At 42.6% G+C, this 26,519-nt stretch overlaps 1 protein-coding gene across 1 annotated transcript in view; it reads left to right on the top strand.

Moving 5' to 3' along the window:
- ADGRE3 (adhesion G protein-coupled receptor E3) overlaps nucleotides 1-25,082 on the top strand; it is a 62,416-nt gene extending 37,334 nt beyond the window's left edge. The window contains exons 8-16 of the mRNA XM_018051172.1: nucleotides 10,839-11,023; nucleotides 13,120-13,284; nucleotides 14,737-14,934; nucleotides 15,205-15,440; nucleotides 16,157-16,223; nucleotides 16,655-16,746; nucleotides 19,470-19,638; nucleotides 21,687-21,782; nucleotides 24,881-25,082. Of these exons, the coding sequence (XP_017906661.1) occupies nucleotides 10,839-11,023; nucleotides 13,120-13,284; nucleotides 14,737-14,934; nucleotides 15,205-15,440; nucleotides 16,157-16,223; nucleotides 16,655-16,746; nucleotides 19,470-19,638; nucleotides 21,687-21,782; nucleotides 24,881-24,889 (1,217 nt within the window). The 3' untranslated portion in view covers nucleotides 24,890-25,082. The remainder of the gene's footprint in view (nucleotides 1-10,838; nucleotides 11,024-13,119; nucleotides 13,285-14,736; nucleotides 14,935-15,204; nucleotides 15,441-16,156; nucleotides 16,224-16,654; nucleotides 16,747-19,469; nucleotides 19,639-21,686; nucleotides 21,783-24,880) is intronic.

The raw sequence follows: 26,519 nt of genomic DNA on the forward strand, positions 1-26,519 counted from the left end.
GAGTGGGAGCTGAGCTGAGCTCTCTATCCACTTGCTCTGATCCATCACTGGTTAAGAGCCCTCCTGGAGGTTGCAGGCACAAGTGAACTTCAAGGCTCTTCCAGCCTGCCCTGTGTACAGATCAAACATGTTCACTCCAGGGAAAGCTCCCAGACAGAGTCGCAGCTGCTTGCAGTAGAATCCATCAGCATGTTAAAAAAAAAAAAAAACAGAAGTGCCAAAGGAATAAAGCTCGGGTGCCTACAGCATCTGCTACAGCCTGTGTAGAGAGAGAAATTGTTACTATTAACTGTCCCAGCATTGCCAGACTGTCTGATTTTTCAAGAGAAACCAAAATTTGGGTTGTCTGCATGAACACCTCCAATATTTTTTTTCATTTGGCAGGAGGACTTCTGTTATAACTGCCATATGTTACAATTGCTGTAGCACAATAAATGAGGGTCTTAAAATCCAATTACATGAATGTGGGGTCTGCACAGACAGCTGGTCTGTGCTATCGCCCAAAGTTCCAAAGAAAAGATGATAAAACGCAGACAACTAAGCACATGCTGAACTGAGAAAGTCTCATGCGGCAATTAGTTTCTCACTTCCTCTCCTCCCCCAAGATAAGAACTTGAATCTGCCTTCATTGGAGGATGGGCCAGAAGGAGGATGGAAGCCAAATTCCAACCATGTGATTTCATGCTTGCATGCTCACCAGGTTCCCCCATTACAGTGTGGTGAGGGAGCCTGAAAGCTTCCAAACATATCTGCAATCCAGTTTGTTCCTTGGTCACATTCTGGGGTACTAGGAATTAGGAAGTCAACAATTTTTTTTTTTAATCAGGATATAATTGCTTTACAATATTGGGTTAATCTCTGCTGTCCAACATCATGAACCAGCTGTATCCACACACCCCCTCCCTCTGGAGCCTCCCTCCTGCCACCCCGCATCCCAGCCCTCTCGGTCATCACAGAGCATCGAGCTAAGCTCCCTGAACTGTACAGCAGCTTTCCACTAGTTTATACATATGGTGATGTATATGCTTCGATGCTATTCTCTCAATTTGTCCCATCCTCTCCTTCACTCTGTGTCCACACGTCTATTCTCTATGTCTGTGCCTCTATTCCTGTCCTGCAAAACGGTTCATCTGTACCATTTTTCTAGACTTCATATATATGCTTTAATATGCAATATCTGTGTTTCTCTTTCTGACTTACCTCATTCTGTATGGCAGGCTCTAGTTTCATCTACAAAGAGGTACGACCTCACACGGGTCAGAATGGCCATAATCAAAAAATCTACAAACAACAGATACTGGAGAGGGTGTGGAGAAAAGGGAAGTCTCTTACAGTGTTGGTGGGAATGTAAATTGGTACAGACACTCTGGACAACAGTACGGAAGTGCCTTTAAAAAACTAAGAATTAAAGATTTTTTTTTAAATTTTTATTTATTTATTTATTTTTTTAATTTTAAAATCTTTAATTCTTACATGCGTTCCCAAAAAAAATAAAAATAAAATTGCATGTTTAAGGAATGAAAAAAAAAAAAAAAACTAAACATAGAACTGCCATATGACCCAGCAATTCCATGACTGGACATACACACTGAGAAAACCATAACTGAATATATGAATTTGAGGAGAACAGAGCTAGGTCCATAACAACTGTCTAGGCTGAATTGTTTACATGAACTGCAGACCTCATAATGTGAAGGCACGTGCCTCGGGGAGCACTTGCATAGACATGCCCATGCATTCATGCATGCTCAGTGATGCCTGACTCTGTGACCCTATAGACTGCAGCCCACAAGTCTCCTCTGTCCATGGAAATTCCTAGGCAAGAATACTGGAGTGGGTTGCCATTTCCTCCTCCAGGGGATCTTCCCGGCCCAGGGTTAAAATCTGCGTCTCCTGCATTGGCAGGCAGATTATTTACCATTGAGCCACCAGGGAAGCACCATTTACATGCGCAGTAGCAGACTATTTATTTTTCCCTAATGACCCTTGCAGTCTCATCTTGAAGCATTGCCCTGGCTGTCCCTATGCCAGTTAACCAACACTCCACAGGGTGGACTTTTATTCTTTCAACCCAGCTCAACTTTTTCCTCCTCCATGAAGCCTCCCGGGACTGCCTGCTTCCATCACAGCACTAGAGTCAGGCTTTCCCTCGCCTGTGCTCCGCCAGCACTTTGAACCTACCTTATCCCGGCATCTAACGTGTTAACATCTGTTCATCAACATGTCTCCTCCCCCACCTCGCCCCTCCCCTCCACCACCACCATAGCTTCAGGGTGAAAACCGTGAATTCTTTCTCTGGGCAGTCCTTTACCAGCAGAGAATCTGAGAACAGAAATGGTCATCGAATTAAATCCACATCTAGGTTGAGGACTGAACATTCCTAAAGAGAGAAAAGAACACATTGATGGGTTCATGACGAACTCACAAAGGGACATTTTTCTGTCCCTCAGGTTCTGTCTTGGACTGGATCATTCTTCATTGTAGGGAGTCATCCTGTGCCCTGCAGGATGTTGAACACCATCCCTGGCCTTAGACTACACGTCTACAGCAGTTCCCCAGTTGTGACAACCAAAAATTCCTCCAGACACCACCCAGTGTCAGCCGAGGTGAGAGGGCAGGATAGCCTGCAGTTGAGAACCTCCGGTCTAAAGCAACCTTGTAATTTATCTCCAAAAGGTGGATAATTTTAATACCGGAAGGGATCCTATTAAGTTACACCGTGACACCAAGTATGAACTGGGACTGTCACAGGTAACCCAGGACATAGAATCACATGATTCCTCTCCCTATAAACTATCTCAGAGAGCAAACCCTGGCAACAGAGGTCAACCTTGGAAACCTCATTAGCCATTCTTTTCTTTTCTACATGTGATTTGCTCTTACACCAGAATATTTCAGCTCAAAAACAAGCAATTTCCGAGCATCGGATCAGGTAGACTGATCACCTGCTGATGCCTTCCAACCACCCACCGCTGTTTCTTTCTGATGAACAGAAACTGCCATCAACTCAGAGAAGCAGAAGTGAATCTCCTACTTCTCATCCCTCGAGAGAAGCCAGAAAAATCTGGTTAGAGACACCTGCTAGGGCATTTATCCCAGTAGGATGAACCACACAGCTTGTTTCTTATTGTTGTTCAGTCGCTAAATTGTGCTCTTTGTAACTCCCATGGACTGTAGCCCGCCAGCCTCCTCTGTCCATGGGATTTCCCAGGCACGTATACTGGAGTGGGTTGTCATCTCCTCCTCCAGAAGATCTTCCTGGACCAGGGATCAAACCCGCGTCTCCTGCATTGGCAGGTGAATTCTCTGAGCCACCTGGGAACCACACAGCTAGTATGTGGCAAAGATGGAGTTTGAATCCAGAAACATGGTTCTTATCTCTAGGTCCTTAACCACTCATTAGATATGACCTCTTTGTCATGTGGACTTCTCAGCAGCTACAATAGTGAATTCTTATTGATGTGGGAATACTGACATCTTGTTAACATCTTATCACCTATGTGCATATACATATACATATAATTGATATATAGTATATGTGTGTATATACATTCTATATCTTATGTGTGTGTGTACATATGCTATGCTGTGCGCTTAGTTGCTCAGTCATGTCTGACTCTGCGACCCCATGGGCTGTAGCCCTCCAGACTCTTCTGTCCACGGGGATTTTCCAGGCAAGAATACTGGAGTGGGTTGCCATGCCCTCCTCCAGGGAATCTTCCCAACCCAGGGATCGAACCCAGGTCTCCTGCATTGCAGGGGGATTCTTTACCAGCTAAGCTACCAGAGAAGCCCATGTTATATGCTAGGCTGTCATAAAATACCAGACTGGTGGCTTAAACAACAGAATTTTATTTTCCCCCAGTTGTAGAGGCTAGGGATAAAAGATGAAGGTGTTGGCAAGGTTGGTCTCTCCAGAGGCCTCTCTCCTTGGCCATCTTCACACGATGTCCTCATATGGCCTTTCCTCTGGGGGCATGTGTCCCTAGTCTGTCTTCATGTGTCCAAATTTCCTTTTATACGGACACCAGGCAGACTGGATAAGGCCCACCCTAACAGTCGCATTTTAATTTCATCACCTCTTTGAAAGCCTTATCTTCGAATACAGTCACATTAGGAAGTACCATTAAGACTTCAACACATGAATTTTGGGGAGGAACACAACTTGGCCCATAACACTATTGATATACAAAATGTCCACTACATATAAGTCTTCAAGGTGGGAACCTGCATTCCATCAACATCAGGCCTGAGTGCAACTGCAGCTTGCCCTCCAACTCCTATTGCTGAAGATCCTTCAGCTCCATCATCTCACTTCCTCTCCCTCCTCCAGTCAGTAACTCGTCTCGCCTGTTCACTAGATGCCAGGCCCTGCATGTCAGCTATTGTACTGTTCTACTCTACTTTTCAAGGTACTGTACTGTAAGATTTCAAATGTTTCTTTTATTTTCTTTGTTTGTTTTTTATGTATTGTTCATGTGAAAAGTATTAGAAACTTATTACAGTATGATGCAGCTGATCATGTTAGTTGGGTATCTTGGCTAATCTTGTTGGACTTAGGAACAAATTGGACTTGCAAACATGCTCTCCAAACAGAACTCGTTTATATGTAGGGGACTTACTGTAAGTTATGTGTATGCCTTAATATGTAATAAAATTATAAATGTATAATATAAACATATCATGTGCATATATATTTTTAGCCTATCACACTGTGTTAAATTATGCTATTCCCTTGCTTAAAACCCTCCAGTAGTTTTCCCACTGGCTTAAAATAAAAGCAAAATTCTCCCCAAGGCCCTACAAGCTCAACCCCCACCATGCCCTCACTTCCTCCCACTGTCCGCCTCACTCATTCACAGCCATACTGGCCTCCTTGCTGATCCCTGAGCAGGTGGGCACAGTCATGCCTCTGGGGGGTTTTCCTCTGCTGCTTTCTCCTCCTAGAGCACTCTCCTCTCAGATATCCTCCTTCCTTCCACCCTGCTGTCTGAAAACTGTCTAAAACAGCATCCTCCACCTCTTGCTGTCCCCTGGCATAAGTGCTAAGTCGCTTCAATCGTGTCTGACTCTTTGCAACCCCATAGACTGTAGCCCACCAGGCTCCTCTGTCCATGGGATTTTCCAGGCAAGAATAATGCAGTGGATTGCCATGTCCTCCTCCAGGGCATCTTCCTGACCCAGGGATCAAACCCACATCTCCTGCACTGGCAGGAATCTTCTTTACCACTAGGGCCACCTGAGAAGCTCCACTGTCCCCTACTTCACTTAAATTTCTCCATAGAATTGAGCACTAATCCTATATCAGAGCAAGGTGTCTTTGATATATACTTTTGTTGAGTGGGCTCCCAACACTTGGAAATGAGTTGTCCAAGGAGACCTGTGCCTGGACAGCAAGAGACTCTATTGGAAAGTGGTCCCCGGGCAGAAAGCAGCAGGAAAACTGCTTTGCCACATGGCTCATAGTCTCAAGGTTTATAGTAATGCGATTAGTTTCTAGGTTGTCTCCGGTCAGTCATCATCCTTGGCCCATAGTCTGAGTCAGGGTCCTTCCTGGTGGCTCGAGCATCTCAGCCAAGATGGATTCCAGTGCAAAGGATTCTGGGATGATGGTTGTCTCCTCCCTCTTTTGGCCCCTCCCAAATTCTCCCAGTTAGTTTTTGGGTGGCAGTACCAAGTTCCTCATTGGGACCTCCTGTTGTGAGACAACTCACCCAAGTGGTTATCATCACGCATGGCCAAGGTGGGCGGCTTTAGGCAATGATTATCTAACACCTTTATTTGCTTGTTTATGTTTGTTTCCTGTACCAGAAAGTAAGATCAATAGGAAGAGAAATTCAGGCTATTTTGTCCCCCACTGTATCCCCAGAAAAATGTCTGGACACAGTAGGCACTAAAAAAAAAAAAAAAAGTGGATAAATAGATAGATAGAGGGCTTCCCTGATGGCTCAGCAGGTAAAGAATCTGCCTGCAATGCAGGGGACACAGGTTCAATCCCAGGGTGGGGAAGAGCCCCTGGAGGAGGAAATGGCAACCCACTCCAATATTCTTGCCTGGGAAATCCCACGGACAGAGCAGCCTGGCGGGTTACAGTCCATAGGGTTGCAAAGAGTTGGATACAACAGAGCAAGTAAGCACATAGGTAATGATTTCCGTATGTTATCTATATCTGGTTTACACTATATAATATGTACCAGTTCAGTTCAGTCGCTCGGTCATATCCAACTCTTTGAAACCCCATGGACTGCACAGCACACCAGGCTTCCCCGTCCATCACTAACTCCCAGAGCTTGCTCAAATTCATGTTCATTGAGTCAGTGATGCCATCCAACCATCTCATTCTCTGTCATCCCCTTCTCCTCCTATAACTTTATTTATATATATATATAATATATATGGAAAAGAAATAATTAGATTTCTATCTAAAGAGATAGAAATACTTGTACCAACTACAAATGGATTTCCTTGGGTCCAGCCTCAACATTTTGTTTCATACAAAAGAAACACAAAACCAGTTCTAAAGGTCTTGCAAAACAAGTTAGTCATTACTGAAGTCTTCAAGAGACAACAGGGGAAGTGGAATGATATCACACAAGTCTTACCCAATTTCCTTTTATAGCTGTCCTTTAGTCTCCAAGAGGGATTGGTTCCTGGACCCTTCAGACATGAAAATCCACGAATGCTCATGTCCCTATATAAAATGATTTATCAATAGTATTTGACATAGATGTGCATATAACCTTATGCACGTGCTCCCTTATATTTTAAATCATCTCTAGATTACTTATAATACCTAATACAATGCAAAAGCTAAGAAAACAGCTGCAAATGCAAAGCAAATTCAAGTGTTGCCTTCTGAGACTTTCTCGATTTTTTTAATGTTTATTTATTTATTTGGCTGCACCAGATCTTAGTCACAGCATGTGGGATCTAGTTCCCTGACCAGGGATTGAACCTGGGCCCCCTGCCTTGGGAGTGCAGAGTCTTAGCACCTGAACCACCAAGGAAGTCCCTGGGATTTTTAAAAATATTTTCAATCCAAGGTTCATAGAATCTGTGGATACAGAACCTGCAGATATAGAGGGTTAATTTTACTTTCCTTTTCCTCTCTATGACTGACCCAGTCTCTTTCCTCTCTTCCTCCTGCAAAATTCCACCTGCCTCTTCTCTACTCCTCCCTCCCAATTTTTATACTGTTCATGGAGTTCTCTGGGCAAGAATACTGGAGCGGATTGCCATTTCCTCCTCCATATAATGGAGATAGTGGAGGACAGAGGAGCCTGGCATGCTGCAGTCCATAGGGTCACAAAGAGTCAGGCAGCACTTAGCGACTGAAAAACAACAATAACACAACTTTTTTTTAATTGAAATAAAATTGCTTTACAGTATTGCATTGGTTTCTACCAAATAGCAACAGGAATCAGCCATCAGTTCAGTTCAGTCGCTCAGTCATGTCCAACTCTTTGCCACCCCATTAACTGCAGCGTGCCAGGCCTCCCTGTCCATCACCAACTCCTGGAGTTCACTCAGATTCACGTCCATCGAGTCAGTGATGCCATCCAGCCATCTCATCCTCTGTCGTCCCCTTCTCCTCCTGACCCCAATCCCTCTCAGCATCAGAGTCTTTTCCAATGAGTCAACTCTTCACATGAGGGGGCCAGAGTACTGGAGTTTCAGCTTCAGCATCATTCCTTCCAAAGAAATCCCAGGGTTGATCTCCTTTAGAATGGACTGGTTGGATCTCCTTGCAGTCCAAGGGACTCTCAAGAGCCTTCTCCAACACCACAGTTCAAAAGCATCAATTCTTTGGTGCTCAGCTTTCTTCACAGTCCAACTCTCACATCCATACATGACCACAGGAAAAACCATAGCCTTGACTAGATGGACCTTAGTCGGCAAAGTAATGTCTCTGCTTTTCAATATGCTATCTAGATTGGTCATAACTTTTCTTCCAAGGAGTAAGTGTCTTTTAATTTCATGGCCGCAGTCACCATCTGCAGTGATTTTGGAGCCAAAAAAATAAAGTCTGACACTGTTTCCACTGTTTCCCCATCTATTTCCCATGAAGTGATGGGACCGGATGCCATGATCTTCGTTTTCTGAATGTTGAACTTTAAGCCAACTCTTTCAATCTCCTCTTTCACTTTCATCAAGAGGCTTTTTAGTTCCTCTTCACTTTCTGCCATAAGGGTGGTGTCATTTGCATATCTGCGGTTATTGATATTTCTCCTGGCAATCTTGGACAGCCCAGCTTTTTTGTCCTTTTCTCCTAAGGGTAGATTCATGTCCTTTCTCATGTAAATCAGCTTAGCCTCTCTTAGTTTTTCTAGTTTCTCTTGTCCCTCCAGTCTTACCCTATTCAATACAACAAAGGATTCAGGTCCAGAAATACTTTGTATGCCTCAGAATATGAGAAGAGACACTGAAGATCTTTTTATTTTGACCCTCATATGTGTGAGTAAGTGTGCCTATGTGCGTGTATATAAGTTTGTGTTTTTGTGTGTGTATGTGTATACATCTATATACCATTTTCAAAGAGATAAATAATGAAAAGGTAAATACCATTTTCAAATAAAAACAAAGGTACATCAAAGATCATATGAACTCATGGGAAGTCCATGGTGGTCCAGTGGTTAAGACTTCGCCTTCCAATGCAGGGGGTGCAGATTCCATACCTGGTCTGTGACCTGAGATCCCACGTGCCTTGGGATGGCTAAAAGACCAAAACATAAAATACAGAAGCTATATTGTAACAAATTCAATAAAGGCTTTTTCAAAATCATGAAAAAGATTACATCAGCTCATTAATCGATGAGGGAATCTATGAAATGTTAAGACATGCTCAGAGGCAATTCAAAGAGCAGATACATATGTACACAAACATATTTCTATATAAATCAGTCACAAATTCTGAAATGATAAGCTAACTGATGCAAAAGCTGGGTAGTACTCTATAGGGCGATACTATAATGCAATGTTCAGAATTATATTCTCTATAACAGAAAACTACACATCTACCAGACAAAATGCATCTTTGTCTAGGGAAAGAACCATTTCCACTACTGTCAAGTTTCTACATGTTATCTTCTATGGCTACAGAGTTGTGAAATTGCTTGGCAATAGAAAGTCCATAAAAGGTGAATCGCAACGCCCCATAGAATCAGATAATCCTTGATACTCAGCTCTCCATAGAAGGAAACTCGGTCACATTGTTACTGAATCCAGGCTCGCTCTGCTTACCACACAACCAGCCAATAAATTTGAGAGACGAGGTGTTGAGGCAAGGAAAATGACTTTATTTGAAAGCTGGTTTATTGAGAAAATGGCACACTAATGTCTCAAAATAACTATCAGGGGTCTAGGTTCCAGGTTCTTTTATAGAATAGAGATGTGGGGTGGGGGGTAAGGAAGCAAAGTAGAAAGCCCATTGCGTGCGTGTGTGTGTGTGTGTGTGTGTGCACACGCGCTCAGTGCAGGCTCCTCTCTCCATGGGATTTCCCAGGCAAGAACACCAGAGTGGGTTGCCATTTCCTCCTTCAGGGAATCTTCGCAACTCAAAGTAACATCTCCAGCATTGCAGGCAGAGTCTTTTACCACTGAGCCATCAGGGAAGCCCTAAAAAGTCCCTTAATCTTGCAAATATCTCCTGGAGGATGTGTTAATTTCTTCCTTCCTGTAGCCATCCACAGGTGGACAGGGTCTTGAACAAAGACACTTTAATATTCAGGCAGTAGGGCAGGGTTCCCTGAGGCACCCATTATGCACAAGCAGTGAACTGAAGCAACAGGAAGCAAAGGTTAAAGTAACAGATCCAACCTGGAGTCAGAATTGGCTCTTCTTTGCAACATTATCTTTTGTCCATTAACAAATCTTGGACATGAGGTGTATTTGGATGCAGATATTTATACCTAGAAAAAAACATCCAGAACTTAAACAGCAGTTATCTCTAGGTGTGTATTTTTATAAAATTTTCACTTTCTTTTTTGTCCTTTTCTCGTCAAAATTGCATCATTTACGTGTACAAGAAATAAATTGTGGCATTGTTGCAGAAACCAGTGCTCGAAAAACCAAGCACCACACTCAGAGAGCTGGAAAGCTAAGGTTTATTAGGCTGGCGGGCCCAGAGGAGTTAACACTCCAAGCTCTGAGCCCCGAACAAAGGGATTACAAAGTGTTTATAGACAGACTATAGTGGGCAACACTAGCTGTTAATAGGCTGGTTTAAACCAAGGGGTTTCGTGCGCTCAGAACAGTGGTCACAATGGGGAGGGGGATGCCTGACCTGGACAGGCATGATTAAGCAGGTTTTCAGGGGCTGGGTGACTGCAAAGAGCAGGTCAAGGGTGAGTGAGATAAACTCCAGTTCCTAGTATTGCCTGTCCCCACTTTCTGAGACTATGTGACCTATGTGACCTACGTGCCCTAGACTTTGCAAGAGGCAAGCTGAGTTACAGAGGCAGAAGGAGCAGGAGGTTATGTAAAAATTTAACTATTCCTCTTCAGCATAACATATAATGTGATGCTCGACATCACATTAATTGACTTCAACAAACTAAATATATATGTATTAATATGACTAAGAGCTTTCCTGGTGGCTCAGTGGTAAAGAACCCACCTATAATACACGAGACACAGGTTCAATCCCTGGGTCAGGAAGATCCCCTGGAGAAGGAAATGGCAACCCACTGCAGTATTCTTGCCTGGGAAATCCCATGGACAGAGGAGCCTGGTGGGCTACAGTCCATGGGGTCACAAAAAGTCAGACACAAATGAGCAACTGAGCCTGTACCACGAGTGTATATCTGTCGATTCCAATCTCCATGATTCTGTCTCCTCAGGTGCTAGTGCAGTTGCCTTTATTTCATACTCTTCTCTTGGAAACATCATAAATGCAACCTTTTTTGAAGAGATGAATGAGAAAGATCAAGTTTACCTGAAGTCACAGGTAGTGAGTGCTGCTATTGGACCCAAAAAGAACACATCTCTCTCCCAGCCTGTGATTCTAAGTTTTCAGCACATGAAGGTGGGTCAAAGCTGCAATTTGTACTTGCTTGGGTTTCATGGATGTTAGACCAAACAATTTGCATTTACTCCCTGTCAGTGGTTCTGGACCTGCACTGTCCAGTATCATAACCAGGAGCCAGCTAGTTATTAAGCATTTGAAGTATGTGAGTCTGAATTGAGATTTTTGAAGGGTTAGCATTTCCAGATTTAGAATTAGTATTTCCAGACTTGGAAGACTTTGTAAGAAAAACAATGTGTTAAGCATCTCAATAATTTTATAGTGATTATATATATTGATTTATATTGACACATTAAATGACATCATTTTGAATATGCATGCATGCATGCTAAGTCACTTCAGTCATGTCTCACTGTTTGTGACACTATGGACTATAGCCCTCCAAGCTCCTCTGTCGATGGGACTCTCCAGACAAGAATACTGGAGCGGGTTGCCATGCCCTCCAGGGGATCTTCCCGACCCAGGCATCGAATCTGCTTCTCGTTTGCCTCCTGCCTTGGCAGGCAGGTTCTTTATCACTGGTGACACCTGGGAAGCCCTATTTTGAATATAGAGAGCTAAATAAAATAGGTTCCTAAAATTGATTTGATCTGTTTCTTTTCCTTTTTTAATGTGGTAGAAAATTTCAAATTGTTAAGACATAAGTGATTTACATGATATTTCTCTTCGGCAGCGTCATTTTAGTACATGGAATTATTTTAGTTGTAGGTACCTCCTACATCTGTGAAATCTGAATTGAGACATAGTATTTATTCTTGCATAGACATGTGGAATTAATTACTAAGACTGCATAATTCAATTAGAAGGAAAATTTTTATATAATCCATTGCCTTCTCGCATTCTCTGCCCAAACTCTTAAAGGCAGGTTTCCAACTCTGTTTAGAAAGTAAGAGTTGAAAGAAATGCTGCCATTGTTTCACAACATAGATGAACCTTGAGGGCACTATGGCCAAGTGGTGTAAGTCAGACAGAGAAAGACAAATACCAAATGATCTCATCTATACGTGAAATCTGAGAAAACCAAGCTCACAGAAACAAAGGACAGATTGGTGGTTGCCAGGGATGACAGGTGGGGAAAACAGGTAACCATGATCAAAGGTTACAAGCTTCCAGTTTTGGATGAAATGAGTTCTGGGGATGTGATGGAGAGAATGATGACTCCAGTTTAACAATACTGTATTGTATATTTGAAAGTTGCTGAGAGAGTAGCTTTTAAAAGTTCTCACCACAAAATGCAAATTGTAATTATGTGAAGTGATGGACATTAACTACCTTATTGCAATAACCATTTTGCAATAGATATATATATCAATCATTACATTGTATACCTTAAACTTACACAATGCTATATACCAAATCTCAATAAAACTAGAAAAATTAATATTTTTTACATTTTAAGAAAACAAGAATGAAGTGAGGGAAGATGAAGAAACATAGATTTTCTCCATCTGATGCATGAAATCTAGGTATGAAATTTTTGATGTAGGGCACGGGACAGCAGGAATGGAGTGAGATATCTAGGGATGGTCCAGTGGATTATCAAAGGAGATATAGCCCCCAAATAGGAGAGCATCCAACTCATCTCCTTGGCCCAATCAAATGATGCTCTCGACATCCTTGAGACCAGAAAACAAAAAAAAGAGGGAGAGAGAAACTGAAGGCTGACTCTCTTCTCTCTCCTGGTGATGTCTCTTCCCTATGCTAGCCCTGTCATCACAAGAGCAATTATTGCGCTGTAAGAGGTCAAGGCAGAATTGATGTAGAAATCAGGGAAATTTCACTTAGAGAGTACTTGGAAGAAAACTTTAGGTGGGTCTTATACTCTTTTTCTATCTGACTCCCATGGTGGAGGACAAAGTCCTGAAACCAGTAACATCTTGTAAAGTTCTGACTCCCAGAGAGAGAGATCAGCTTGTTTTCTGTTATGTGGAATCCCAGTAGAACTGGAACTCTGGGGGCAGGTATACTGGTGGTCATCCTCTTCACTTAAAATAGAAGTCACCTGATCCTTCTTAACCCATGGTGTCACCAGCCAAGGCTGACACTCAGAGTTGTCCCTCCCAAGGAATGACATGATGAGCCTGTTGTATTTTCAGGTGAAGCCCGGGGTCGAGAACTTCTGCGTCTACTGGAAAGGCACAAAGGAGGGCGGCCGCTGGTCCAAGGATGGCTGTGCTCTGACACAAGTGAACGAGACTCACACGATATGCAGCTCCACTCACTTGTCCAGTTTCGCTGTTCTCATGGCCTTGCGTGGCCAGGTAGGATGTAACTGTTGAATTCCTCCAGCTAACCCCTTTGGAGGCCCTGCTAGGTGGCCCTAGTGGTAAAGAACCTGCCTGCCAGTGCAGAAGATGTAACAGACGTGGGTTCAATCCCTGGGTTGGGAAGATCCCCTAGAGGAGGAAATGGCAATCCACTCCAATCCTTCCCTGGAAAATCCTATGGACAGAGGAGCCTGGCAGGCTACAGTCCACAGGATTGCAAAGAGTCAGACACAACTGAGCGACTCACACTATTATACTACTGGGTGGCCATAACTGCTATAAAGAAAAGTTTAACAGACCAAGTCTGGAGTGATAGGAAAAGCGTACTGCTTTGGATAGAGTGATTATAGGAGAATGAGCTATTCAAGCTGAAATCTGAATATTAAGTCAGCAGTGTTACAATGTGGATGAATCTCAAAAATATCACGCTGAGTGAAAGACGTTAGACACAAAGGACCATATACTGTAGGATTCCACTTACATGAAATGTCTAGGATAGGCAAATCTGGCCTTCCCTGGTGGTCAGTGGTTAAGGATCTGCCTTATACAAGGGACACCATTGGGCATAAGACACTCTTATACAGGGTTTGATCCCTGGTCTGGGAGGATCCCACATGCTGAGGAGCAACTGAGCTTGTGCACCACAACAAATGAGCCTGTGCTCTGGAGCCTACGTGCTGCAACTACTGAGCCCACGTGCCACAAGTACTAAAGCCGACTCGCCCTAGAGCCCGTGCTCTGCAACAAGGGAAGCCACCACAGTATGAAGCCCTCACCCAGCAACAAGAGAGTCGCCCCCACCCGCCACAACTAGACAAACCCCACAAGCAGCAGTGAAAACCCAGCACAGCCAAATATAAGCTTTAAAAATAAATATTTGGAATAGGCAAATCCATGAGACAGAGCACACAAACCCAGGGGGTTCTAGAAAGAATAGAATGAACGAGAGGAAAGTGGGAAAACTCAGGTTTGGAGAGAAGGAAGCAGAAGAAAAGTGTCAGACCACAAATGCCAGTCAGGAGTTTAGATTTCATTCAAATTGCAATGGAAAAAATTTTAAAAAAGATTGCAATGGAGAGACAACAGAGGATGTGCATCAGGGATGCTACAGATTTATGTTATTAGAAAGTATCTCTGGCCCCTGAATCAAGAATGGTCAGTGGTGCAGCAGAAGTAGCCCAGCAGAGAGATGATGGTGGTCAGGCTTTGGATGGCAGCTGCAGAGTTGGTGGGAAAAGCTCAGATTGACACATATCCTAAAGGTGGATTCACAGGACTTATTGATGACATAGGCTGGCTGACAGCACACGGGAAGTCTGCACCCCTCCCCTCATTGCAGAGATGCAGGTGGTCTGCCTATGTGGGGATGCCACATTCCAAGGGGTGGGAGAATAAAATCCCAGGGCAGGAAAGCGTGACTGTGGTCTCCTCTCTGCTGGGTCCCAGGAGGAGGATCCCGCACTGACTATGATCACCTACGTGGGGCTGAGCCTCTCTCTGCTGTGCCTCCTCCTGGCGGCCCTCACCTTCCTGCTGTGCAAAGCCATCCAGAACACCAGCACCTCGCTCCACCTGCAGCTCTCACTCTGCCTCTTCCTGGCCCACCTGCTCTTCCTGACAGCCATCGACAGAACTGAGAACAAGGTACTTATACTGTCCCAGAATGTGCCTGCCTCAGGGTGTGCTGAATTCATGGGGCCATGCTGCCTCGGTCCCCTCAATAAAATAGCCTAGGGTCCTAGATCGAGGATGCATGGTGAGGTGAGCAGTGCTGGCATTATCAACCACATTTACTTTCAACAACCATGATCTAATAGCAGTGCTTCTGAACTCAATGCCAGTATAAAGGAGAGGTCCCGGGGCTGTGCTCCACCCTGACAGTCCCTCCTGGTGACACCTTCCTCCTCCTCGCAGGTGCTGTGTGCCATCATCGCAGGTGCCTTACACTATCTCTACCTGGCCTCCTTCACCTGGATGCTGCTGGAGGGTCTGCACCTCTTCCTCACTGCACGCAACCTGGCAGTGGTCAACTACTCCAGTGTCAACAAGCTCATAAAGTGGCTTATGTTCCCAGTGGGCTATGGAGTCCCGGCTGTGATCGTGGCCATTTCTGCAGCCTCCAGGCCTCATCTTTATGGAACACGTGATCGGTATGATTGACTCTCACCCTGTGCCATGGACAGATTTGAGGGCAGTGTTATTGGCAATGATTCGGATAAACACAACAAATGCACTCTACTTTCCCTTTGAGTGTAAGGGCTCTAACTTCTTTGCCAGTGAGGCAGGGAAAGATGATGTGGAAATTCTGGAAGGAGGAAATTTTGCAGTTAGGTCCCAGCTTTATCCTTCCCATAATTTGTGACCTCAAGTCCTCAAGTCTCATGCTCAGTTGCTAAGTCATGTCCAACTCTGTGATCCCATGAACTGTAGCCTGCCAAGTCTCCTCTGTCCATGGGATTTCCCAAGCAACAATGTTGGAGTGGGTTGTCATTTCCTCCTTCAGGGTATCTTCCCAACCCAGGGATCAAATCCATGGCTACTGCACTGCAGGCCAATTCTTTACCACTGGGCCACCTGGAACACCCCCTAAGTCTCAGTGCCCTCGTTAGTGAAATGGGGATAATAGTCATCTCCATGGTTCCCACCCTCGAAATACTGGTATGAAAATTCAACAGGTCTGTGCTTGTAAACTGTTTCATGTACCAGTAACACATGGAAGCAGCGAACAATCAAAGCCTGCATTGTCATCAGCTGACATTTTCAAGAAACATTGGAAAAGTTCTCTGTTAGAAAAAGATGTCATTTCATGTCCATTTCATGTGCTTTCTTTGATCTCCCTTCGTGTCCCTTTTCCCATTGTTCCCAGATGCTGGCTTCACCTGGACCAGAAATTCATCTGGGCTTTCCTTGGACCTGTCTGTGCCATTATCTGTGTGAGTGAATACGTGGCTCCAGCGTTCCTGACCTAAGCAGAAGCACCAGACATGCTGGGTGCAGGATAGAACAAGGGACACACAGTTTCTCAATTATGTAGTTTGATTTTTCCACCTGCTACCAATTCAAACCCACGTGCAGGGCGGTAGGGGTTGTGTGCAATTTACAGCAGACATGACATTTTGTTTAATGGCTTTTCCATTTTTTTTCAGTATAGTTGCTTTACAATGTTTTGTTAACTTCTACTGCCAGCAAAATGAATCAGCCATATACATATATATATATATATATATATATATATATGTCCCTTCCATTTTGGGTTTCCTTCCCATGTAGAAAACCACATTGTGCTCTACAGTATGTTACCATAAACTGAATAGACACAATACATTTTAACTTGTATTCTCCATGGTCTGTGTCACTCTTGCAGGTGAATTTTGTATTTTTTCTCATGGTTTTTTGGATTTTGAAAAGAAAACTTTCCTCTCTCAACAGTGAAGTGTCTACCATCCGGAACATAAAGTAAGTTATGGTATTTTCTAAGTAAAATGGTATTTTCTAACCCTTTTTTCTTCTACTCACCTCTTCCTGGTCCCCCCTACATATCCACAGAGACATATATGCACAGTCAGCCTCTAGGAACTAGCAAGGTCACTGCCGCCTTCCACTGCCACAATGAGAAGCTGTATTCAATTGCTGGGACTCTAAAAAAGAAAGTGAGATAGAAGTTTATTTCATTCTCACACCACAGAACAGAGCTCCACAGAGTGATCCAGGACTCAAGCTCTATTTTGTTGCCCCACCAGCCCATAGGATGTTGTATCCCATCCATGGGAAGGAAGTAATGCGGAATTTGCAAGTTCCATATTTACTCATATCCCATTGGTTAGACTTTGGTCATGTGATGACACCTAGCTGCAAAGGAGGCTGGGAAGTGTAGTTTCTAACTGAGTAGGCATGTGTCCTTGATGAATCTCAGAAAGGAAAGAGATCTAACTCTAAAAAGAAGAGGAGCTGCAATGCAGGAGACCCAGGGTTGAACCCACTTCAGTGGTCTTATTAAAATATAAAGAACTACAAAAAAAAATTTTTTAATAAAAAAAAATAAAAAGAAGAGGAGGAACTTACCTGCTGCAAAACACAAGAGGCAATAGTACAGGAAGGATTTAGGTTAAAATATATTTTATATAATACTGTTTTAAAAAACTGGGATCGAACCCAGGTCTCCCACATTGTAGACAGATGCTTTACCATCTGAGCCACCAGGGAAGTCCTAAAAAAACTGGGGACTATGAGTATTTTTTTTTATTTTGCAGCATCCATCGTTTTTTAATTTATTTTTAAGTGGAGACAATTGCTCTACAGTGTTGTGTTGCTTTCTTCTGTACAACAATAAGAATCAGCCATGAGTATACATATATCCCCTCCCTCTTGAACTTCCGTCAATCCCCCCATCCCACCCCTCTAGGTCATCACATTGAGCTGAGCTCCCTGCGCTATACAACAGCTTCCCGTTAACAGATGTGTAATATGTTACACATGGTAATATGTATGTTTCAATGCTACTCTCTCATTTGTCCCACCTTCTCCTTCCCCTGCTGTGTCCACAAATCTGTTCTCTATGTTTCTGTCTCTATTCTTGCCCAGCAAATAGGTTCATCAGCACCATTTTTCTAGAGTCTATATGTATGCGTTAATATACAATATTTGTTTTTCCCTTTCTGACTCACTTCACTCTGTATAACAGGCTCTAGGTTCATCCGCTTCAGTTCAGCTGACTCTCATTTGTTCTTTTTTCTTGCTGAGTAATATTTCATTGTACCTTTGTTATGCATGTACCACAAATTCTTTATCTATTCATCCGTCAACAGGTTGCTTCCATGTCCTGGCTATTGTAAATAGTGTGCACCAATTTGAACTTGTAGTTTGCTGAGGTTTTCATTGTAATCACAAAAATAGCACATTGGTTACTTTTTTTATTATTTGTCAAAAGTTTTCAAAATATATAAGATTAAAAATGACAGCCACTTGCTCCCAATTTTCCTACTACTTTACCAACCAGGAAATCCAGAGATAAGAAACTGTATGATATGATGTGTCTGATATTTTCCCAGGCCTTTTTCTGTGCATTTCCTATAGGACAGACAGGCATACATACAATAGCAATCACACTACACAAATTTTTCCTCAACTAGCTTTTCTCAGTTACATATTATATTTTAAAATTAGAGATATATAGATATATAAATAAGGTGACCTTACAGTTTTCCTGGAATGGTCCCAGTTTATGTTTGCTGATGCATTATGTTTATTAATAACATCCCTTTTTTATTGAAGCATAGTTAATTTAAAACATTCTGTTAGTTTCATGTGTACCACAAAGTGATTTGGTTACACACACATATATATATATTCTTTTTCAGATTATTTTCTATTATAGATTATTACAAGATAATGAATATAGTTCCCCTGAATTGCACCCCTTTTGATCTCAAAAGCCTTCCTGTTTGAATAACAAATTACAAGACCTCCCCTATCTGTAAGTGATATAGACAGAATGAGACAAAGAACTTTATAGTTTTAGAATGCTCTGCATGTGTATGGTACTAATTTGGGGCTTCTCAGGTGGCACTAGTGGTAAAGAACCCACCTGCCAATGCAGGAGACACAGGTGATGCGGATTCGATCCCTGTGTCAGGAAGATCCCCTGGAATAGGAAATGGTAGCCCACTCCAATATTCTTGCCTAGAGAATCCCATGGACAGAGGAGCCTGATGGGCTGCAGTCCATGGGGTTACAAACAGTCGGACACAACTGAAGCAACTTTGCATGCACAATTTTGTTCTACGTACTGTCCTAAATATTTCCCATATGTTAAGTCTCAATATTTGCAGCAACCCTATGAAATAGGACTATTACAAATATTAGGGAACTGAGTTACAGGAAAGTAGGAAAATTCCCTGGCAGTGCAGGGGTTAGGACTCATAGCTTTCACTGCTATGGCCCAGCTTTGACCCTTGGTCAGAGAACTAAGATCTCCCAAGCTGCATGATATGGCCAAAAAAAAGGTGAGAGGGGTAGAAAGAAAGCCAGAAAGTAACTTGCCCAAGGTCACAAAGTTAGTGCTGGCTTGGATTTAAAACACAGGTATTCTAGCTCCAGAGTGCTCACCATTAACAACTATGCTGTAGGAATGGTCACGATCATTATCAGGTTTTTTTACATTATCGATTATTCCTACCCAGGATGCTGACACTCAAAGCCGCAGCTCAGCTCTTCATCTTGGGATGCACGTGGTTTCTGGGACTCCTGCAGGTGGGACCGGCTGCCCGCGTCATGGCCTACCTCTTCACCATCATCAACAGCCTGCAGGGCGTCTTCATCTTCCTGGTGTACTGCCTCCTCAGCCAGCAGGTAAACAGTGGCCTCTTTCTTTATGTATATATGAATTAGTTCTGTCTATTCATTTTTTTAAGTCTATTTATTTTTGGCTGCATTGGGTCTTCACCACTTTGTGTGTGTGTGTGTGTGTGTGTGTGTGTGCGTGTGTGCGTGTGTGTGCGTGTGTGCAGGCTTTCTCTAGTTGCAGAGAGCTGGGCCTGCTCTACACTGGAGGAGCTCCTCATCGCGGTGGCATCTCTCATTGTGGAGCACAGTCTCTAGTGTGCTCGGGCTTCAGTAGTTGCAGCACGTGGGCTCAGTCGCTCTGTGGCACGTGGGATCTTCCCAGACCAGGAACTGAACTGATGTCCCCTGTGTGGGCAGGTGGAGTCCCATCCACTGTACCACCAGGGAAGCCCAGCAGATGCTGCTGATGGCCCTCTCAGAGCCCTTTGGCACTCTACTCTACATGCCCACAGTTGTTTATTATAAACACCTGTGACTTTGTGCCAGTGGGCTTCTTACTGCCCACAAGACATGCCTGGTTCATGCGCAGGGCAAGCTGGTATTTTCAGAGAACAGTGACCCTTGAAAGCAGCCTCAACCAATGACTGATGGGTGCTAGTAGATGGATGCCCCAGCTCCCTTGTCTCTGAGGTGAATAACCCTGAAATATGTTCTATGCTCTCTCCAGAACCCCCAGTGACACTGAACCCCAGCTGTCCACAGTGGAAACACAGAATGAAGGATTATACATCTTTTATTAGCTGTCTTTCTTTTTCTGTCTCACTTTTGCAAGGATCTACTGGTGTTTCTTGGGCGTACCTGTATGCTCAGTTATTCAGATGTGTCTGACTCTTTGCAACCCCATGGACAGTAGCCCACCAAGTTTCTCTGTCCGTGGGATTATCCCACCAAGAATACTGGAGTGGGTTGCTATTTACTCCTCCAGCAGATCTCCCAACCCAGGTATCAAACCTGCATTGACAAGTGGATTCTTTACCACTCAGCCACCTGGGAAGCTCCTCTGGGTGTTTGTGTTCGTGTCCATGTTCAGTTGTTCAGTTCTGTCTGACTCCTTGGGACCCTATGGACAGTAGTCTACCAGGCTCTTCTGTCCATAGGATTTTCCAGGCAAGAATCCTAGAGCAGGTTGCCATTTCCTACTCCAGGGGATCGTCCCAGTCCAGGAATCAAACCCCTGACTCTACTGTCTCCTGCGTCGGCAGGTAGATTCTTTACCACTAACGCCATCTGGGAAGCCCTCAGAGCTAGACTGAGGAATTTTCTTCCTCAGTTTTCTTCTATCTTATTCCTTTGGATATGCACGTTTTGTTAATTTTCTGTGACAAATGTGTATCCTGTAATGTGAAAAAAATTATTGTGGTAAATTATACATAACAAAATTTGTCATTTTAACCTTGTTAATTGTACGGATCAGTAGCATTAGGTACTTTGACATTGTCATGCAACAATCACCACCATCCATTCTAGAACTTTTTGATCATCCCAAACTGAAACCCCGTGTCCCTTAAACAATAATGCTGTATTCTCCCCTGCCAAGCTCCTGGTAACCACTACTCTACTTTCTGTCCCAGTTAATTTGTGGAATCATACAGTAGTTGTTCTTTGGTTTCTGGCTTATATATTTCCTGATGGTTCAAATGTTAAGGAATCTGCCTTCAGTGCAGAAGACCCGGGTTCAACCTGTGAGTTGGGAAGATTCCCTGGGGAAGAAAATGGCTACCTACTCCAGTATTCTTGCCTGGAAAATCCCGTGGACAGAGGAGCCTGGCGAGCTGCAGTCCACGCGGTCTCAAAGAGTCAGACACAACTGAGTGACTAACAGTTTTTTTAACACGTTTATTTCACTCAGTGTAATGTCTCCAAGGTTTATCCATGTTGTAGCCTGTTTCAGAATTTTATTCCTTTTTAAGGCTAAATTACATTCCATTGTATGCATATACCACATTTTGTAGGAGAAGGTTTTTCATAATGTTCCCATCCTCTTCCTACCTCACTGACTTTTCTCTTCTCCAACGTTAACAAAAATAATCCTGGTATTTTCTTCGATGTTCCAGGTCCAAAAGTGGTTTGGCGAGATCATCAAATCTAAATCTGAGTCGGAGGCTTACACACTTTCCAGCAGGTTTGGTCCTGACTCAAAACCCAGTGAGGTAAGACTTGCGATTTATTCTAACGTGCCACGCCTTGACTTGCCAAACATCCCTTCCCTTGTCTTAGGACAAGCTCCCTTTCACGCCGAGTGTGGGGAGGAGTCCTTTTCCTGATGACTTGGTTTGCATTCCTCATTCCCATCATATTGTTTCTCACTGTTTCTTTCTTGCTCACTAATAGTGCCTAATCTGGCTGTTGTATTAATATATATTCTCATCATTCCAAGTATGGGATAGTTAGGGAATTTGAGATTGACATGTACACACTGCTATATTTAAAACGGATAACTAATAAGGATCTACTTATTATACCACAGGGAACTCTGATCAATGTTATATAATAACCTAAATGGGAAAATGATTTGAAAAAGAATAGATACATTCATATATATAACTGAATCACTTTGTTGTACACCTGAATCTAACACAACATTGCCAGTCAACTATGGTAGTGGTGGTGGTTTAGGGGCTAAGTCATGTCCAACTCTTTGTGATCCCTTGAACTCTAGACTTCCAGGCTCCCCTATCCATGGGATTTCCCAAGCAAGAATACTGGAGTGGGTTGCCCTTTCCTTCTCCAGTTGATCTTCCCAACCTAAGGATTGAACCCGTGTCTCCTGCTTGGCGAGTGACTTCTTTACCACTGAGCTACCTGGGAAGCCCCAATATAAAATTAAAAGCTTTTTAAAAAATAAATAAAATAGATAACTAATAAGAACCTGCTGTATAGTACAAGGAACTCTACTCAATACTCTGTAATGATTTATGGGAATAGAATCTAAAACAGTGGATACAGGGACTTCCCTGGTGGTCCAGTGGGTAAGACTCCACGTTTCCAATGCAGGGGCCACAGATTCAATCCCTGGTCAGAGAGCTAAGATCCTGCATGCCGTGTGGTGTGGCCAAATTTTTTTTAAGTGGATATATGTATAACTGATGCATTTTGCTGAACAGGAGAAATAAACACAACATTGTAAATGAACTATAGTCCAATAGAAATTAATTTTTTTTTAAGTATGGGTAAAACATATCACCAGCACCACTACCATCTAAAGTAGACTCCTTTAGGGGGAGACTTACAATCACAGACATAGCAGAGTGGTCATCGTCCCCCAAAATACAGCTGTTTCAAAGAGAGGTGGGCTTGAGCCCCATGGAGGTAGTGGATACTACAGAAAGGGATCCAGAAGAGGAAGCCCACCCCAGATGTTCTACATAATTATAGAGGAGGAGTGCATCTAATAATGGGACCTTCCTGGGAGAGGAAATGGTCCTGTTAGAAAGAGAACCTCTCTAGGTTGGTTTTGTTTGTTCTTCCATTGAGCTAACTCAGGATCGATGGCATCAAGGAATGCACTCCAAGTACTACCTGAGACTTCTCTCCACAGTTGTCCCCTAACTGATCTCTTATAGAAATGAGAAGACATACTTGTAAGAAGGTATGTCACTAGACAGGCTCCAAAGATTCTAATCCATAAAAATTCTGCCAATCTCATTTGGCTTTATGTCTTCCATGTACATGCCTACCACATCTGCTAACCAAAAAGCCTTAGAATGTGTTACTTTTAAGCTAACCAAAATTGAGAAATTTCTGAAACACTGTTTCTACATTTCTTGAGAAAATATGGAATTTTCTTCAGCAGTGGAAATATCGAGGTCACTGAAGAAACAGTGACCTCCAAATTCCTTCTTGGAGGAAGGGAAGGGGAATTCATTCTAAATCTTTCCAAAAGGACCAAGAAGAAAATGGAACCAGAAAAAAGTGTTAGGGCAGGCATGTCAAATGATCAGAAAATTTCTTTTTGGAAAAAATTTTTATAAATATTAAGCTTACAGAGAATAGAGCCAATCTAGTCATAAGAAAAAATATTAAGCTTAATATTCTCAATAAGAGTAAAATTGTTATAGGTGCTAACCACTGGCTGTGACCTTTGAAATGTTTCCCAGATAACCCAAAAGAATTCCCAAAGCTGCCAGCACTCCAACTACTAGTTTCCCACAGTGAATAAGGAAACATTGTTATTATTATTATTATTATTGCTTAACTATGTGGAAATTGAATGAGTGTATCTTTAAAAAGGAAAGAATACATGATATATTTATATATTATATATTTATGATATATTTAAGGAATACAATTGCTTTAATTAGAAGAATTTCTGAAGTTTTTCCTTTTTTATGCACAGAGTATGAGTAAAAAGCTAACAAAACCTTTGTCCTTTATGGACAAATTTGATCTTGGGTTAACTTTCTAGCTCTGCTCCCCACAAACTTGATAACATTGGAAGGTCGGTGTTATAACCAGGGAATACTGCTTATGCGAAAAGCCATGCTCTAGGACAAGAAATTCTGCAAATGAACAATAAATACCAGGAGGGAAGGCATAGCTTTGGACTTCCTGTAATAACTGAGTCAGGAACTCCTATCTTCGTGGGCAGCTGTAGGGAGAGATATTTGTTCCTCTGTGGAGCCTGAAACTTCTAAACCAAGCTACAACTTGTAGGGGACAAAGAGAATATTTATTGAGTTCTATAATATGTCCAACAGCATGGTAAGCAGGGAACATACAAAATGCAACAATACCAACACAGTAGCTGCCTTCAAGGCAAAGTCTAGCCTTTCTTTATGGACAAAAAAACCAACATCCCAGGGGCTGAAATTCTAGAGTGGGATACTATATCCACACTTTTTTCCAAAAAAAGAATTCTTCATCCTGTGAGGAGAATTTGGGGGAGAATGGATACATGTATGTGTGTGGCTGAGTCTCTTCACTGTTCTCTGGAAACTATCACATTTTTAATTGGCTATACCCCAATACAAAATGAAAAGTTAAAATTTAAAAAAAAAAAAAACAGTACGTGAATCTGGGTAAAAGATTTTTAAAAAGAATTCTTCACCCTGGGTTTTTGAGAAGTCCTCCCATTATAATCTAAAAAAGCACAAAATGCTAGGATTTCAAGCCATCCTTGCCTGCTGAATGGAGCTTTCTGGCTCTAACCCACTCCAACTGATCCTGTCTGTTTTGTTGCTCATTTCTTTGTTTTTTATCCTGACACCTAGCTTTAATCTAAACATCTTTGTGGTGGGATGTTTTCTAGGTCAAGTGAAAAGAAAATACTAAAACTAGAACATTCAGCTCTACGTGTCATGTATGTGGATCTGGTTGGCATCATGAAGAATGAAGGTGCAAACAAGGAGAATCATTATACATGTCATTCCTGGAGGGGAAACGTTTAACCTTTACTTCCTGAAGTGTTTGTTCTGCATAATGGGATCTCAATAAATGTGCATTCAATTGGATATCTCTTCACTATTGTGTTTTCAATCAATGCTTATTTCTGGATACCCAAATCATGACCATTGCAAATACTCCAAGGACTTTTTCTGAATGAGGGAGCCATTGTCAAGGCCTTTTTCTCAAGTTCTTTCTCTCATTCTAAACGTGCTTTTTAAACTCAAGCCATCAGCTTCTTCTGAACCATCACCTTCACCTCCTTTCTTATCCAGGCTAAATCTCATGATCACCCAAGTCGAATGATTCTCCCCCATACTTTCAACACCTTTGCTTCCTCATTCTGATTCCGTACTTAGTTTTGCTGTTCAGTCCCCAAGTGGTATCTGACTCTTTGCAACCCCATGGACTGCAGCACTCCAGGCTCCTCTGTCCTCCACTGTCTCCTGGAGTTTGCCCAAAGTCATGTCCATTGAGTTGGTGATGCTATTGAACCATCTCATTCTCTGTCACCCACTTCTCCATTTGTCTTCAATCTTTCCCAGCACCAGGGTCTTTTCCAACGAGTCAGCTCTTCACATCAAGCGGCCAAAGTATTTGAGCTTCATCATCAGTCCTTACAATGAATATCCAGGGTTGATTTCTTTTAGGATTGACTGGTTTGATCTCCATGTAGTCGAAGAGACTCCCATGAGTCTTCTCTAGCACCATAGTTCGAAAGCATCAATTTTTCAGTGCTCAGCTTTCTTTATGGTCCAACTCTCATATCCATACATGACTACTGGAAAAACCATAGCTTTGACTATATGTACCTTTGTCGGTAAAGTGAAGTCTCTGCTTTTTAACACACTGTCTAAAGAATGTTCAAACTACCAGACAATTGCATTCACTTCCCATGATAGTAAAGTTATGGTCAAAATCCTTCAAGCTGGGTTTCACCAGTAGATGAACCAAGAACTTTCAGATATACAAGCTGGGTTTAGAAAAGGCAGAGTAACCTAATTACCAACATTCACTGGATCATAGAGAAAGCAAGGGAATTCCAGAAAAACATCTACCTCTGTGTCATTGACTACACAAAAGCCTTTAACTGTGTGGATCATAACAAACTGTGGAAAACTGTTAAAGAGATGGGAATACCAGACCATCTTACCTGTCTCCTGAGAAACCTGTATGCTGGTCAAGAAGCAACAGTTAGAATCTTATATGGGACAACTGATTGGTTCAAAATTGAGAAAGGAGTATGACAAGGCTGTACACTGTCATCTTTTTATTTAAACTTATACAAGGAACACATCATGCAAAATGCTAGGCTGGATGAGCTACAAGCTGGAATCAAGATTGCCAGGAGAAATAGCAACAACCTTAGATATGCAGATGATACCATACTTACGGCAGAAAGCAAAGAGGAAGTAAAGAGCCTCTTGATGAGGATGAAAAAGGAGAGTGAGAAAGCCGACTTCAAACTCAATATTAAAAACTTAGATCAGGGCATCCTGTCCTAT

Source organism: Capra hircus, chromosome 7, assembly GCF_001704415.2.
Source record: "Capra hircus breed San Clemente chromosome 7, ASM170441v1, whole genome shotgun sequence".
Lineage (NCBI taxonomy): Eukaryota > Metazoa > Chordata > Mammalia > Artiodactyla > Bovidae > Capra > Capra hircus.